Source organism: Cucurbita moschata, unplaced genomic scaffold (assembly GCF_002738365.1).
Source record: "Cucurbita moschata cultivar Rifu unplaced genomic scaffold, Cmos_1.0 Cmo_Scf00003, whole genome shotgun sequence".
In the NCBI taxonomy this organism is placed as follows: Eukaryota; Viridiplantae; Streptophyta; class Magnoliopsida; order Cucurbitales; family Cucurbitaceae; genus Cucurbita; species Cucurbita moschata.
The window spans coordinates 2,241,684-2,257,574 of NW_019268519.1; the positions used below are offsets into that span (position 1 = coordinate 2,241,684).

The 15,891-nt window shown below is 36.1% G+C and overlaps 3 protein-coding genes across 3 annotated transcripts in view; all 3 read right to left on the reverse strand.

Annotated features, from left to right (window-relative positions):
- The window catches only part of LOC111438384 (probable WRKY transcription factor 32), a 5,449-nt gene extending 2,352 nt beyond the window's left edge, over window positions 1-3,097 (reverse strand). Inside the window, exons 1-3 of the mRNA XM_023076290.1 lie at window positions 2,952-3,097; window positions 2,508-2,870; window positions 2,337-2,386 (exon numbers count right to left, since the gene is read on the reverse strand). Of these exons, the coding sequence (XP_022932058.1) occupies window positions 2,337-2,386; window positions 2,508-2,754 (297 nt within the window). The 5' untranslated portion in view covers window positions 2,755-2,870; window positions 2,952-3,097. The remainder of the gene's footprint in view (window positions 1-2,336; window positions 2,387-2,507; window positions 2,871-2,951) is intronic.
- A 1,061-nt stretch (window positions 3,098-4,158) lies between these two features.
- LOC111436878 (eukaryotic translation initiation factor 5A-2-like) lies at window positions 4,159-7,228 on the reverse strand. Its single transcript, XM_023074663.1, has 5 exons — window positions 6,893-7,228; window positions 5,148-5,270; window positions 5,001-5,057; window positions 4,632-4,706; window positions 4,159-4,548 (listed from the first exon to the last, which is right to left on the reverse strand). Exons 1-5 carry the CDS (start codon window positions 7,013-7,015, stop codon window positions 4,444-4,446), a joined length of 483 nt encoding a protein of 160 aa, XP_022930431.1. The 5' UTR covers window positions 7,016-7,228; the 3' UTR covers window positions 4,159-4,443.
- Window positions 7,229-9,941: 2,713 nt separating this feature from the next.
- On the reverse strand, window positions 9,942-13,594 carry LOC111436852 (probable LRR receptor-like serine/threonine-protein kinase At2g24230). Its single transcript, XM_023074626.1, has one exon. The coding sequence runs from the start codon at window positions 12,710-12,712 to the stop codon at window positions 10,157-10,159; it is 2,556 nt and encodes an 851-aa protein (XP_022930394.1). The 5' UTR covers window positions 12,713-13,594; the 3' UTR covers window positions 9,942-10,156.
- Window positions 13,595-15,891: the final 2,297 nt, after the last annotated feature.

A 15,891-nucleotide genomic window follows, 5' to 3' on the forward strand; every position in this document is an offset into this window, starting at 1 on the left:
AAAAAAAAAAAAAAAAAAAAAAAAAAAAAAAAAAAAAAAAAAAAGACAATGAGGGCAGCAATATACTAAAACGTCAAATCATCAATAAGGAACCTAGCTTGTAAGTTATTGTGATGCACTCGATTCTGTAACTCGTGAATATCAGAAACTAGCCATAAAGTATATAACATGAGTCCAAACGAAGTTAAAAGGCTCAAAGAATAATACTAGAAGCCCAAGTTACCAACTCTCAAGTGGTCGTATCACAAACTCAGAAATTCTCTCGAAACACACTTCCCGACTTAAAAGCAAAAACTAATTTATTTATTCAAGAAATGTATCTTGAAGAAATTTAAGTTACATCAGACTGTTCTTCACATTTCCAGATACCATGAATCCATCGCTCATAGAGAAAATAACGTCAATGATTAATCATCAAACTTCCATTCAAAAGAACATCTTAAACTACATCTTTATGGGAGACAAATACCAGTCGATAAGCTTAGCAACATGAACATTGCTGTATTAATAATGGGAAAATATGGACAAAAAAATCCAGAAAGTCGAAGTGCTTTAAGGACAGGATGTGAACCATGGTTAAATTAATATAGCGGGAAGACATCATGAATATGACAAAAGATTGGTCTATGCTTCATGTTTGATCGCAAATGACCAGTATTAACATGAGTAAGCACGAAAGATCTATTTCCCTACCATTTCCTAAATTTCACAAATACAGGTTAGCCAGATCACAAAATATTATGCTTATGAATATGATGCAACATAGACGGCAGGAGTAACATGTAATGCATCCACGATCAATGTATTAATTTGAAAACACAACTAATTTTTTTAAGGCAAGTATTCTCCTCTTGATTAAATATCCTGCAGAGCACAAGCACAAAGGACACTTCAGATATTGCTACTACTTCATCAAAGAGCTTAGCCTTTAAAAGAAAAGGCCACTTTTTGAATACTTGCAGAGACCAAACCTAGATAGGCACTTCTTCCCTCCTTGAAGAGAATTTTAGCAATCTCGGCTTATACCTTGGATGTGTAGAACTCACAATAATTTCACCTTCAGTAATTTGGATGCCTCTGACAATGGCAAGATTGCTCAGGGAAACACGTGACAATTGAGTTTTGAAACTCCATCTCGATCAATTTCAATCAGAATCAGATAAATTATATACAATTCAGCAAGAGAAAATCTTCAATAAATTTTCCCTGCCATCAAAATGTTATTTTTTGTTCTGCTTTTAATTTTCTTCCACCTTTTCAATGTTCAGGTTCATACACTTTCAGTACATCATTTTGCATTAACAAAAAAAATGCATTAAAAAAAAATGCACATCATTATGGATACACTTTCAGTACCCTTTTTGCATACACTTTCAGTACCCTAAATAGAAATGCATTAAAAAAAAAAAAAAAAGCAAAGCACTTGCATCCTTATGGAGTCCAGTGAAAATGCACATCATTTTGCATTAGATATTAACATGGAGGTAAAAAGTATTGACATGCCACGCTTATATGACATTGACTCTGAACTAGGCCGCTCATTCATCCATGATTCACAACAATGATTCTTCTCTCAAATAATCAAAAGAAAAGGATTGAAACTATGCTAATAGATCCAATATATTTCTTTTTATTCAAAATAACCAATAACCACATTCTGTTTTAATCCACGACATTTCATTAGCAGCATGCTCATGCATGATTGTCATTATGCCTAGAAATAACATCAGCAATAACTACAAAGATGTAGCTCATAGTTCTGCAAAATCATGCCATTGAACCAAGAACAAACACCAACAGCATAACCGAGACTAATACGAAGAAGAATTGAAAATACTTGAAATTTTTATTTGTCCAATAAGATTGGAAAGAAGAAGAAGTAGCTCAAGAAATGAAAAGCCGACATGATGTTTTCCCTTTCACTTGAGGTTGACTTCAACGCATGATTTCACACAAATGTGAGCACAAGAGAACAAAGATTCAATCCTTTTCAAGCACGGATAACTAAACAGCACATAGAAAGAAAAATTCAGCAGTACTCAAGAGTAATTTGTAGATTGCGATTAGTCTTGATGACTGGCTGGAGGCTGGAGCTTAACTTTAGAAAGATCGATTCAACTTCAACAGTGGGGTATACGAAAAGAACCCGAATGATCAGCAAAAAAAGATCTCATAATTACTTTAGAACTCCTTTAATTTACTAGTTGAATTCTCAACAATGGACTTAAGCAAACAATATTAAACAAATAAAACCAATACAAGCAAACAATTGTCAACGAAAAAACAAAGACACAAACAAAAAAAAAAAAAAAAACGGCAGTGATCGAGCTTCTTACCTTCAATTCAACTCCTTCGAGTGACTCGGCAGCAGAATTGTTAGGCAAGCCTGTAGGATCAACAGCAAAATATCACCCACGAAAGAAAAAAAAAACCACAAACAGCAATTACTTAAAAACTAAATAATCCATCCACCGTGGCAGAATCAATTCCAGTAACAACAAACTTACCATCAGACCGACCGTTCTCCGAGGACTGATTCGCAGAAGGCGGCGCTAGGGTTTGAGAGCAAGACCCCTTCACTGCAGCTTCACTAACCAACGAACCTGTCCTCAACTCACTCAGTTTATGTTCCTCCAACTCCACCTCTGATTCATTCTCTGAATCTTCCATTTCTTCTTCCTCGTCATCCTGTTGCTCTGCAGAAGCCTTCGAGCTTCCGAGTTGATTAGAATCAAACCCTTCCGGCTCCGCCATGGCCACTTCTAACTAAAAGAGAGAGAGAGAGAGAGTAAAGTCACCGATTAATACAGCTTTGTTTTATAATGTCCGAAGCGAAGGCGATTCCAAACTCTGAGTATCGGAGTCTGCGTCTGAGTGATATAGAAGAATAGATTAGGTGAGAGAAACGTCTTGAGACACAGAGAGAGAGAGAGAGAGAGAGAGACGCTTACTTTAAAGCCCGAAATCGGCATGGGTGTCTTTGACTGTAGTTGACTCAGGTGGTTTGGGTAACGGACACCGTCACTTTGTCCGTCATTGCACAGCCGCCCGATCTCGCTCGATGGTCGGATCACCGTTGGATTCTTTCACGGCGGAGGCGGCCTCATGGGACTTCTCTTTTGACTCAATACACTGACTAATTCCACTCTCTAAATATTTAATTGTTTTTCGCAACTGATTTTTGTTATTCCCCAGATTCTGTTCTTCCTTTATTCTTCTATTTAAAAATTGGGGTAAATTAAAATTGTATTGTTTACTTTATAATTGGTATTTATTATTTAATTTAGTTGGACAAAGATTTTGTGCATTAAAATCATAAAGAATATTTTTAATTATTATTGTCCCCTGTATTCTTTTTAAAACCCATAATTAATTTTAATCTTTAATTTAATAAATAAGTGGCCAATTTGGAGGGAAATTTTCCTCAAAATTCAGCAAACTTTAAAACTATTCATTTTCAATTAGAATTTTAAATTATTTATTTGAGTGAGTTAACATTTTCTTTTTTTACAAAACATTGAAAAGAAATCAGTAGAAAAATCAACCTTTTTAACCTTTTTTAAGCCTTTTAACAAATGTCATGTTGTCATATTTTTTAAGCCTTTTTAACAAATGTCATATTGTCATATTGCCTTACTGCCTAGACACAAGACACATGACACATCAAAACTTAACTTAGTCTAACTACTTTAAACTTGAATCCAGTTCAATTGATTCAAACATACTCAATTGATCCAAACATACACCTAAAAACACTCCTGTTCAATTGATTCAAACATACACCTAAAAACACTCTGGAATACACTTCACCTAATTCAAACATACACCTAAAAATACGAGAGCAAAAGTTTGAAACTTCTTGAACAATAATGAGTCAAATTGACTCTCGTCATTCTAGTAGTACCTAGTAGTAAACGGTCGAGAGAGAGTATCACATTGGCTAATTTTGGATTTATAAGCAAGAAATACATCTTCATTGGTATGAGACATTTCCGGGAAACCAAAGCAAAGCCATGAGAGTTTATATGGACAATATCATATAATCGTGAAGGTCGAACTTGTTTTCCTCTGTTGGATCGTGGAAACAACAGCCACTCATTGCCTAAAATGCCCTTAATAATAACCTTTAATGAAAGAATAAAGGGAAAAGAGACCAGATGAACAGCACAAACGTTCGTTTATCTTCCTATTTCATTTCAGGCTGACCACCTGAACAAGCGGATTCCAAGATCTTTGGCAAACTCAAAAGGGTTCAAATGATACGTTGTCAACAGGCAGTTTTATAGCGTAAAATATGTATCCAATCCTTTCGGCATTGTCCAAGGATCAGTAGTGTTTAAGCTTTAAGTAGAGCTGATAATATGGTTTTATTACATGTAACATACTTGATAGAACTTTGGTTTGGGAGATTTTAAGCCATCAGATGTAGCCAAAGCTTTGTGTTTAGCCTTTAGGACCGATGTCCTTGAGAGCACAGATCTGCTCCTCTCCCATTGCAGACATAACAGTTAGAACAAGATCCTTTCCTTCAGCGAACCCATCTTTAAGCTATTGACATGAAAATGAATGAAACAATTTATGACATTGCAGAAAGCTACATAGTAATGACTTAACTGTATCATCATGTGTACCTGCGTAAGCAGATTATCATCGGTCGGAAGCCTCAGGTCATCCTTAGTGTTTCCATTTTCAGTAAGCAGACTGACCTGCAAAATTATGTATCCATCGGTCAAGACTCGAGATTGTCATGCTACAAGGACTGCAGGATTCCAATTGTGAGATTTCACAACAGTTGAGAGGAAAACAAAGCATTTTTTTATAAGAGTGTAGAAACCTCTCTCTAGCAGACACGTTTTGAAAACCTTGAGGGGAAGTCCGAAAGGAAAAGTCCAAAGAGGACAATAACTGCTAGCGGTGGGCTTAGGCATCTTATCTTTTTATGAACTTACAGAAGGGATGTGTATAAAGAAACATCATGTAAAAGTATGATTAAAACTTACAAAACCATCCTCAGATATATCAATCAGCTGATAATCAGTACGATTAACATGGGGAACCTGCGAAAGCACCGAAATATGAAGAATAATGAAAACAGTTCCATTGGAGGAATAGAATCAAACATGAGAAGAGAGTTGCAAAGAAATTACATCACAGTTGTGAGAAGAAGGAACAATATCTTCAAGTTTCTTTCCATTGAATATGTCAATTGCCACAAAGTGACACTTCGCATGTCCATGCTTTCCAGTTTTTGAAGTGGAAACTTCAACAACCTGAATGGAAGAGAGTCAAGAAAAAACCGATGGTATTTGCCGTGGTAAGTAGCGGAAGTCATGAGCTGCCCACGAGTAAAATTTCAGCAATATTATCATATTTGACAGGAACACAAGGAGACATGCATAGTGTCACGATCATGTCCAAAGTGAGTTGCCCATGGCCACATGCCCATTGCATGTCAAACCCCTTGTGTTGACCACTTTATTGTTTTCCTTTATCGCTTTCATGATGTATAGTTTCTTATTGTATTTTCTAAGCGTATGATGTTTTGGCAAAATAATGTCTATGTCTAGTAGACCTGAAATGTCTTAAAATGTACTACAAGGAGATGCAATTCGTCGTCAATTCTTCCTACCCAGAGTTATATGTTATCTAAGCTGTTATGTTACCTCTTTACTTACTAGCTTATAACATTGCTTTATTTGTTGGTTCTAATCTTGCTTTCAAACTCTCTTTCCAAACTCTCTCTCTCTCAAATCTTTTTCTTTTTCTGCCCCGTTTTCTAAAACCTTCTTCTTAAAATGAGGCCAAAGGCTTGGGTATACATCATACGGCTGAAAGAGACACGATTTCAAGAGTAAGTATCGCACAATCGCTTACAAGCGTTCCATAAGAGTGCGATTGTGACATATAGCAAGAAAGAGTGCGATTGTGACATATAGCAAGAAATCTTGCTGGGAATGAGAAGCAAAGCAAATCCACTTCAAAAACATTTCTTTCAAAGCATCGTTAATGCACTTCAAAGAAGTTCTATTAATACTAAGAAGATAATTGCAACATGAAGATTATATCCGCTGTTAACATTTTAGCCTAACATCTACCTCATTGTTTGTTAATGTGCAACACAACAGGGACATTGGCGATAATGGTGTATATAGGATATGACAGCATGACCCAATTAAACTGTTTAACGGCATGTCCCATAGCGAAACTCAACAAGTCAATAAGCCAAGTCCATCTCAAAATACTTAATAAGAACAACACATGCACAAGCTACATTTCTGGCAGACCAAGGCTGCATATTTCATTACGCATCCTGATCCAACTGAAGTGAAAGAATCACTTGCCATTAAAGATAATGAACCCGTGACCCTGAATTTTTCAGTCTTGCACTTACACCAAACCAATTATGTCAAATCTTGCACGACCTATTCAATAGTTTATTGTGAGATCACATTTTAAAACTTTGAGGGAAGTTTGGATGGGAAAGCCCCAAAAGGACAACCAAAATCCTTTCAGGAAAACTTACTTTATAATTCATCCACAATACTTGTGTAGAACTATTCAATAAATACTTTAAGGAACCCAAAAGCAGAAGGCCCCACAAAGAGAAATTAAAGGGGAAAATAACCTAAATCAATGAGGGAGTAACAATTGCTATAATCATTAGTCACCGAGTTAAAAGTTAGGGACCATCTTCACTTAGAAATAGAAGTATCGAAACAAGCGAAGCAATCAAACGTCTACCCTTTCAGAAAACAGAGAGATAAAAAGAAAAATTATAATAAAGAATGTAGTCGAAAAGCTCAAAAAGATTATAAAAAAGCCCAAAATATAATCCATGGATGATCAACGCGAGTTTCAAAACGGTATGGAGAAAAAAGAAAAAGGAAGAAACCTTGCAGGGCCTGTTCTTGATTACGATGTAGCCATTTTTGCGAATGGTACCAGCTTGCTGAGGGAAAGTCTTGGACGCTCCGGCGTCGGCCTTGGAGTCGAAGTGGTGCTCCTCGTCCGACATCGCTGCACCGTCGTTTGTCCCTCCTCGATTTCAGGCCCTTGTTCTGTGTTGCTCTCGCAAAGTCACACGCACAGTCCTCAATGTCCCCTTACAGAAGACGACGAAGCAATCCGCTCTAATATTCCAGACTTTTTCAGAGGCACAAATTCCAAATTGAGAGAGATGAAATCGTGGCCGTTGGATTTCTCTCTCCCGCATTCCAATCGCCGTTTCGTACCGCTTTTTCCATGCATGGCGTTTTTTTTTTAATATTCGGATTGCTTTATATTTTTGCTTTCCGAAAAGACCAACGAGAAAGAAAATATAGTCGTATTTAATTTTATGATATATATATATATTCATCCATTTTAAATATAAAATTAAATTTATTTCAAACAAAATACTCATTTTTTTCGTATTTAATCACATGATTATTCCGAAATCTTTGAATTTGAAGTAATTTTAATTAGATTTTCGTTACGTTTTATAGGTTCATGGTTCTTCTTTGCACCGTACCATGGCCTCTCGATTCTCTCATTTTGGTAAATTAAAGTAGACATTCTTTTACGTAAAGATACTTTTTATGTGCCGTTTAACGAGAAAGAGGCCCCACTCACTACAAATAAATATACCACAAAATCCGATTGTACATATACCTCTCTCGCATCAAATCGACCAATCCTCATTCTAACAATCATGTACCTAGGGGTCCTCCATTCTTATTGGTATATCATGAGAAAAAAAAAAAAAAAAAAAAATCCATTTGCACTAGGAGTACTGTTTCACAATCGCGCCCTTGTAGCAGCAGGACAACGATTATGCGACAATTGTTCTAAAATAGAGAATAAGTTAGTCGAGTGAGATTCGAACTTCACGACAATATTGGTGTATGCTCGAGCCTCGAATCATGTTTGAGATAAATGTGTTTAGAAAACGTGAGAGAGGAACATACGTTGAAAATAATTTTAAAGAAAGCAATATTATAGGCTAAAAGCGAATAAGTAACAACCACGACTTTAACAGTATATAATTCATATAATAAGAGTTGACAACTAGTCATGTCCACCTATAGTACATTTTGGGGCATTTTAGCACCAAGCAGTGTAAACATGATTTTGGTATCCAATCATACATCCTTTATTGACAGAACAAGAATAGTAAATATTTATCTAACATAGAAGCAAGTAAAAATGGTTTGGAATGCCCAACCTATCTTGAACGAGCATGACTGGAACATGTAACACGCAGTCACAAACAACACGTTTTGAACAACCATGACCGTGACACATTGCATTTTTCCTTTAAAAATGTTAACAAAGAACCTCCAACTTATATATATATATATATATAGAAGGTTATGATTACAAAGCTTTTGGAATTTATTTAGTCAAATCTTGGTAGGGCCTTTCAAATTTGGCCGAATTAAAAAGTTAATTAATTAAAAGTTTATAAACTCGTAAATTCATTTTTGATATTTATGATAATATTTTTATTTATTTGGTTAAAGTAAGAGGCGTAGAGAATAAGAATTTTGTTGACTATTTCAAGCATGCATAGAAATATATCAAACGAATCCATGCTTTTTCTTTTCATTTTTTCTTTATTGCAAAATTAATCCAAAGTCATTACAAAATATTCCACACATTTTTGCAAAAGTAGCCTTTAATTTTTATCTTTATTCTTATCACACCCAAAAATAATATTGTGTAACAAAATTGGAGTGATGGGCATGGATAAATAGTTTGTGAGTGGTCACATCAGTTCTTTAGAAACGTGAATATCTTTGGTTTTTCTTGTTGTTTTACTACAACTTTTGAAGCGATTATAAGTTTATATACTCAATTTTGGGACTGGAAATGTTGTCGGCTCAGTAGAGAGGCAATGGGCATGTTACTCAGCATCACACGCCTCCATCAATCCACCAAATCCTTAAGTGGGGTGATGCGTGAGATTCACATTTTCGCATTGTCCTTTAACTGTTTGAAAAAATGCCAAGCTCAGCTGGTGGGGTCAACAGGCAGGCATGAGATTTTTAAATAATGGCTGTGGCTGTTGAAAGGAGTTGGTGGCCACAAACTCCATCTAATCAAGTAAATGCTTCTTTTCCTTCCCCCTTCCCTCGTTTGATGTTGTGGTTGTTCTTTGCTGGTGGAGGGATCGTTGTTTTTAATTCTACTATTGGGCTGTTTTGCGATCATATTTACATGAATGTTCTTCAAGTTTTAATGTTGATTGACGGAAATAAGTTCATAAAACTTACCTGAATTGGCATAATGGGCAGAGGGGTGCACATGCAAAGGGATGTCTCTTGTTTACAGCCAAAAGTACATGAAATAGATTTGAGCTCCAACAATGGTCCCAAGCGTGAGCGATGGTTTTATTTCCATAAAGCTCACGGCAAGTTGAAGGTCTCTTGGAGGCCCCCTCAATTGAAAAGAATGATGGAAAAGGACTAACGCATTGGTTGGATATCACCAGCAGCATCCTCAACCTACCTAGGTTTATAGATTTTCATACCGCTTGAATTGCTTCTAGGTTTAGAGAGAAAGGTGCATCTTGTCTGGGCTAAAGGTTCCAAACCTTTTTTTTTTTGTCTAGAATTTCCAATATCTCCTTTACCTTAACAAAGAGAGATTTTCAATTCTCTTAGGAATCGATCTAGACTAGCTGCCATAAAGAGCTCAAGAGACTGGGATTAGTCCAAACTCTCGGGACCAAGGGGCGTAGCTGCTATTTCACCGAAAATAAATGAGGCTAAGGCTATTTTAAACTAATAAGAATCCTCTGTCCCCTATCTATTCTAGTAAGGATCGGGGATTGTCTAAATAGTAATAAGAAAGTGATTGTCATCCTCTCATATCATATAAAAGATAAAGTTGTTCGGCTTAATTGCTTGAGATGAAAATTGCTTGGTCATATCAGCTAGTTTATTAAGTTAGCTATGAACTTTGGTGGAAATTCCTCATTTTTCAGTTCCCAGGACCAAACTCTATATTTGACATAAAATTCTGATGTTGCACAATGACATGAGGAAAGAAGAAATACATAAACATTTTGAAAACGTATCTTTCCAGGATGACTAATCTGTACACTTCCCCCTTGCAGCATCAGAGAAGGGAGCCCAAGAGAACCCCAATGCTTTACTTGTTGATTGTTCATCGTCTAAGCCATCGATTCGATGTCCTTGAGAAGTCCAACGATCTGCTGCATGCTCGGTCGTTTAGATGGAAGGTCGGCTGTGCATAGGTATGCAGTCTTAAGGGCCTCCTCCATTTGATCATCTAGTCCTGTACCTCGAATTTTCGGATCAATAGCTCTTGATCCTTGATTCTTTCTAACAAGTCCTCTAACCCAACTCACCAAATCTGTTTCTTTTCCTTCAGGATAGTCATCTCCAATTGGCTTCTTACCAGTAACAAGCTCAAACAGGACAACACCAAAGCAGTATACATCACTTTTTGGTGTTACAGAGTCGTTCTCGTACTGTAAGAACTCTGGTGGCGTGTAACCGGGTGAACCACGGGAGATCTCTTCACTTAGACCATTCCCAAAAACCTTAGCCAGTCCAAAATCTGATAATCTGGGCTCCAAGTTATAATCCAGGTAAACGCTACTGGCCTTAACATCTCTGTGAATGATTGGAGGCGAACACCCATGGTGAAGAAATGCGAGTGCTCGAGCAGTACCTAGTGCAATTTTGTGACGGAATCTCCAAGTTGTTAACGTACCTTCTGAACCAACATTTTCTATTCCATTGTTGTCAACTTCCTCCCATGTATCCGTGCTCCAGTCCTCCGTTGTTTGAACACCCAATGGCAGGTCATGGAGCAAATTCTGCAAGGTCCCGTTCTCCATATAATCATAGATGGCAATTCTTTGATCCCCAGCCAAGCAATATCCAGTTAATGGTACAAGATTGGGGTGTTTAATACGACCAAGATACTCGAGTTCCCTTGCAGCTTCCCGTTCTGTCAATGTAGAACCATGAACCAAAACTTTCACAGCCACATGAATTCCTCCAGGTAGAAATCCCCTGTATACAGGGCCAAACTTGCCCTCTGCCAATAGAGTGCCCCGATCGAAATTCGAAGTTGCAGATAATAAGTCAGCGAAGGTTATATTCAACAATGGCTTCTCAAAAATTACTACCGAAACCGATGTTGCCTGTTTAACATCAGCCACCCATGTGGTTGAATCAGTCTGGAAAGAAAAAGGCCCTGAAATATTAGTCTCTTCTTTGTAAGAGGCCTGCTTTACGACCCACGTCCTGCTTTTCCTTCTGCATCCAAATGCTAGAAATATCACTGCTAGAAGTAAGCAGATCATGGAGAAAGTAACAGCCAGAGCCAGCTTCAAGACCTCATGTTTACTGGGTTTTCTAACGAAAAGACTCGGATTTGCAGCAATGGGACAGCTATTTGCTGACCCAAGGAAGGCTGCTTGGAGGGTTTTGAAGGAAATATTTGAATCACAGAAGGTTAAGTTATTGTAGGAAAAGTTGAATCTCTCCATCCATGGAAGTTTTTCTAAGAGCGATAGGGGGATCTCTCCACTCAAATTGTTCCGTGAAACATCAAGAATCTGGAGGTTTTTGACGCTCAAAGACGGGATTCTCCCCGTAAGATGATTCTGGGAGATGTCAAGAGTATTCAAATGACTCAAATTTGAGATTTCAGGAGGAATGTGATTGATAAGGCCGGATCTGGATAGATTAAGGTATTCTAAACTCGAAAGCAATTGAACATGTGGAAATTCCAGGCTGCTAAATCTATTACAAGCAAGATTAAGGTACTTGAGATTTAGGGCGCGCTCCAAAACATGGAAAATGTCTCCACTGAGCTGATTCTCAGACAAGTCTAGATACACCAAATGAGACCAGTTATAACTAGAATTCAGCTGTGCCTGAGAAATGTGACCAAGAAATTGATTTCTACTGACGTCTAACACCTTCAACTGCTCCTTGAACAATCCCATAACCGAACCCTGAAACAAGTTTCCAGATAAATTAAGAGCTGCCAAGGCTATGAGCCCAGAAAAATCTGAATCACGGCCATGAATCCCATTTCCCGCAAGGTTCAAGCTTTCAAGCTTGGGAAATGCAGCCCCAAAGCCATCAGGAAGTGACCCATTTAGCTGATTGCACGAAACGTCCATGAAAACCAGAGATTGACAGTTAAGAATTCCTGATGGGATGCTTCCACCAAACCTGTTATGGTCTAATTTCAGGACTCGGAGACTAAGTAATGAGCTTATAGATTCTGGTATTTTCCCAGAGAATTCGTTGATGGAAATGTCAACACTTTCAAGCTGTCCAAAGTTGCAAATGCTGTCTCCAAGAGGTCCAGAAATCAAGTTGGAAGAGAGATTGAGCCTCTTGAGTAGCCCTAAGCTCCAAAAATCCGTAGGAAATCCAGTGATTTTGTTGTTGCTAAGGTCCAAACTCTGAAGTCTGCTGAGTTTGCCGACAGTGTTGTCGGGTATAGCGCCGGAGAGGCCAACACCAGAAGCCACGAACTCGATAACATTTACATCTTTGTCACAGAAAACCCCTTTCCATGTACAAACAGGAGCCGAGAAATTATAGACATGAGAAGAGTTCAAGCCCACCTTCTTCAAAAACTCAGAGATATAAAACCCATCTGTATTAGGTTGTTGACATGTCATAGGTTTGAAGAACAGTGCAAGAACTAAAATGGAGCCGAACAAACGAAAACCCATCAGGAAAAAACCTTGAAAATGAGAAATATCGATACACAGAGCCAACCCAGAATCTCAAATCCCACCCCCTTTTAAATTTTCCAAACCACCATGGGAATCTCTCGTGAATGGTCCCGGGTCCATCTCCGGCAACTTTCCAGGATTCTGAAACCCTCTAAAAAGCCACAGTCCATTTCCCAAACCTTTACAGAGGCCAAAAAAACAAAGCGAAAACAGCAACACCCAAAATCTCTAGGTTTCAAGGACGGTCTCTGAGCTTACCTTGTCTGGAAGTGACGAATGTTCAGCAAATTTGATTGATATTTCAGCAGAGCTTCCATGAGAAAAAGAGACTGTGAGAGTGTAAATGAGGAAGGGGAAGGGGAAAAGGAAGTTTAAAAGGCAGAGTTAGAGAGGGTTGGGGTTCATAAATGAGGAGGTTGGCGAATTTATCAGAACTTCTTGGTGGGAATTCAATGATTCTTTCTCGACTGAGTGCAGATCATCATTTGTTATGCAAATAAAAATCTGGGGTTTTGGACAACGGGGAATTTGTATTCAAAACGATCCTGATAATCCCAAACTTCCCTTTGAATGAGGAGAAGAAATGGGCACTGTCATCATTTCCAAGACCCAACTGCTCCTACACCCAAAAAGACAGATCAAATATTCAAAATCATAATTTATTAGCACCAACTCATTGAAAATACATACGAACTTTTGAGTATGAGTATGAGAAAGAAAGATCCCTTTAGAAGATTCCCATTTGGAGGTAAGGGCTTAACTTTTTTGAAGGCGAAGTTTGTGTTTAAAGCTATCTATTTATCATCATGCGCATGAAAAGGAAGGACAGGCTTCGCATTCAAGTAGTCTCAGCCATCACACCTTCTTCCCATGTTTGCCTACGCGGAGAATTCAATTTTTAACGCAACTTTCAATGCCCTGGTCCTATGTTTCAAGACTCCCGGCTTCGAGAAAACATACACTTCATGAGATACCACGAGAATATGAATACTTCTTTCATTTATTGTTTGTCGTATTAATATACTTTTTAAAAAATGACGTAGAGTCTAAGATCATAGCTAAAAGATATTTTAACAAAACATTCCAACGTGAACAAAAAGAAAGTATTCTCTATTTCTTAGGTTTGTGTTAGTGATTTCTCTGGTATGAACGGACCATTGATGCCCCTTCCATTTATTACGTATTATGTTAGCATTCTTTTTAATTTTTTTTTTTTTTAAGACAAAATCATAGTACAAACAAAGAGAATTTAGTACTCTCGTTACCTAAGAAAATTGAATGCATACTTGTTCTTTAGGTTTGTTTCAGATATCTCTTGTATAATTAATTATTTTTATGTAGTTTGACCCTGCATTATTAAGAAATTATGCTAACTCTACTCTCGTTCAATGGAGTATTCATATTTCCCTCATTTCGAAAATTTTCCTAACAACTCCCTAAATCAACTTGGGAGCATTGGATTAAGAACACTCAGTGAAGATAAAGTCGATGGATGAAAGAATGCTCTAGTATGCAACAAGTTGTATTGCATGTGTTAAGACGAGTTGCGAAGCAAAAGAGAAATGAAACCAAGTCAAGAAAAAGCTTCACCTAAAGTCATCTTTCTCAATCTTCACATAAAAATCAAATAAAAGTACTGCTATCGTAATCACGATTTTTCTACATCCAAAGAGAAAAGTCCCTCCCTTATTAACTGGTTGTGAACAAGAAGAGATTCAAACCTCTGACACTGTTGTTTGTAGTCATGTCCTCTAATCCTTTAAACTACGAGCTCGACTTTATCTCTATTGTATACGTTTTTACAGATAATATTATTGCTACAAAATTATCTCTACTTTTTATCCCATGCCTTTATGATATAATTCTAAATTCACCCTACTTTAAAATATTAATATTATAATGTGGGTGCCATAAGTACCATAAAAGAAAATACTTTATTGAAATAGAAATTAAATAATTACTTAAAGATACATGAACATTATTAATTCAAATATATGAAAATGAATTAAAAGAAAGGAAAAAAAAAAAAGATTATGGGCCCAAATAATAATTACCAAGTATTTGTGGAGATATAAATTATTATTAAATTAAAGTTAGTTAAATGATTTTGCATTGGAGCATGCAATTTTAGAGAGAAAAATTAAAGAAAAAAAGGGATTAATGATGAATATTAATTGAGTAAAAATAACTCAACAGACATAATGACTTTTCATAATTACAAACATTCCTCAATCTTTAAGTAAATGTTGCTTTCTTATCCTAATTAATAATCACTTTTTTTACCCTATTTTTTTAAAAAATTAAACCTTCTTCCCAATATTTGTCTACATTAGATAAATACCAAAATTATATTATATAAAATTTAAAATTCAAACAATTAATGATTGAAATTTATTAGTGGTTGTACAAACACAAACATGATCCCCACAAACTTTAAATACATTTATTATTATTATTATTATTATTATTCATTGGAATTTTAAAGAAATAAATAAAAAGGAAAATGTTTAATAAATAATAACAACGAAATTATTTTTAAAAAATCTACTAATACTTTTTTATTTATGAAAAAGATTTCGTATTGTATTTAATACCGCACACACATCAATTAAAAACGTTATTAAAAATTCGCTTATATATTTATACCGCAAACAAATAATTATTTAGACATGTTATTTAATACATAAATTCGCTTATATATTTATTTATTTATAATGAGAAAACCTTATTAAAAAAACTAAAATTTTAATTAAAGGGACAGAGAGTATCTATTTATTGGGCTCAGTTGGGCTTTATAAATAAGCCCAAGTATTGGTCAACTCCTATATGGGCCTGTGATTTCTGTTTAAAGCCCAATTATTCTGTGTGTTGGCCTTGATTTTAAGAATAAATATACTTTATATAATTGAATATAAACCCAAAAAATAAATGGTGTGACGTTTGAAGAAGCCTCTCTTAATCACTTTAAGTTCAAGAAAAATTGAGGATGCTTTGAGTATTATCATTCACCCATCTCCCATTCCAACAACCTCAATCATTTATATAATAATAATAATAATAATAATAATAATAATCTAATTTCCATATTTTTATTCACTCTAATTTCTAATTTATTTTGGTTTTGAATAATTGTCTAAATCCCTACAGCTATAAAAAAAAAAAAAAAAAAAAAAAAA

What these genes read in the sequence shown, in the direction of transcription:
- LOC111436878 (XM_023074663.1), bottom strand. Translation starts at nt 7,015, where the DNA reads ATGTCGGACGAGGAGCACCACTTCGACTCCAAGGCCGACGCCGGAGCG. An exon ending in TCAAGAACAGGCCCTGCAAG is followed by an intron (nt 5,271 to 6,892) that starts GTTTCTTCCTTT and finishes TCTTCCATTCAG; the next exon opens with GTTGTTGAAGTTTCCACTTC. An exon ending in ATATATCTGAGGATGGTTTT is followed by an intron (nt 4,707 to 5,000) that starts GTAAGTTTTAAT and finishes ATAATTTTGCAG; the next exon opens with GTCAGTCTGCTTACTGAAAA.
- LOC111436852 (XM_023074626.1), bottom strand. Translation starts at nt 12,712, where the DNA reads ATGGGTTTTCGTTTGTTCGGCTCCATTTTAGTTCTTGCACTGTTCTTC.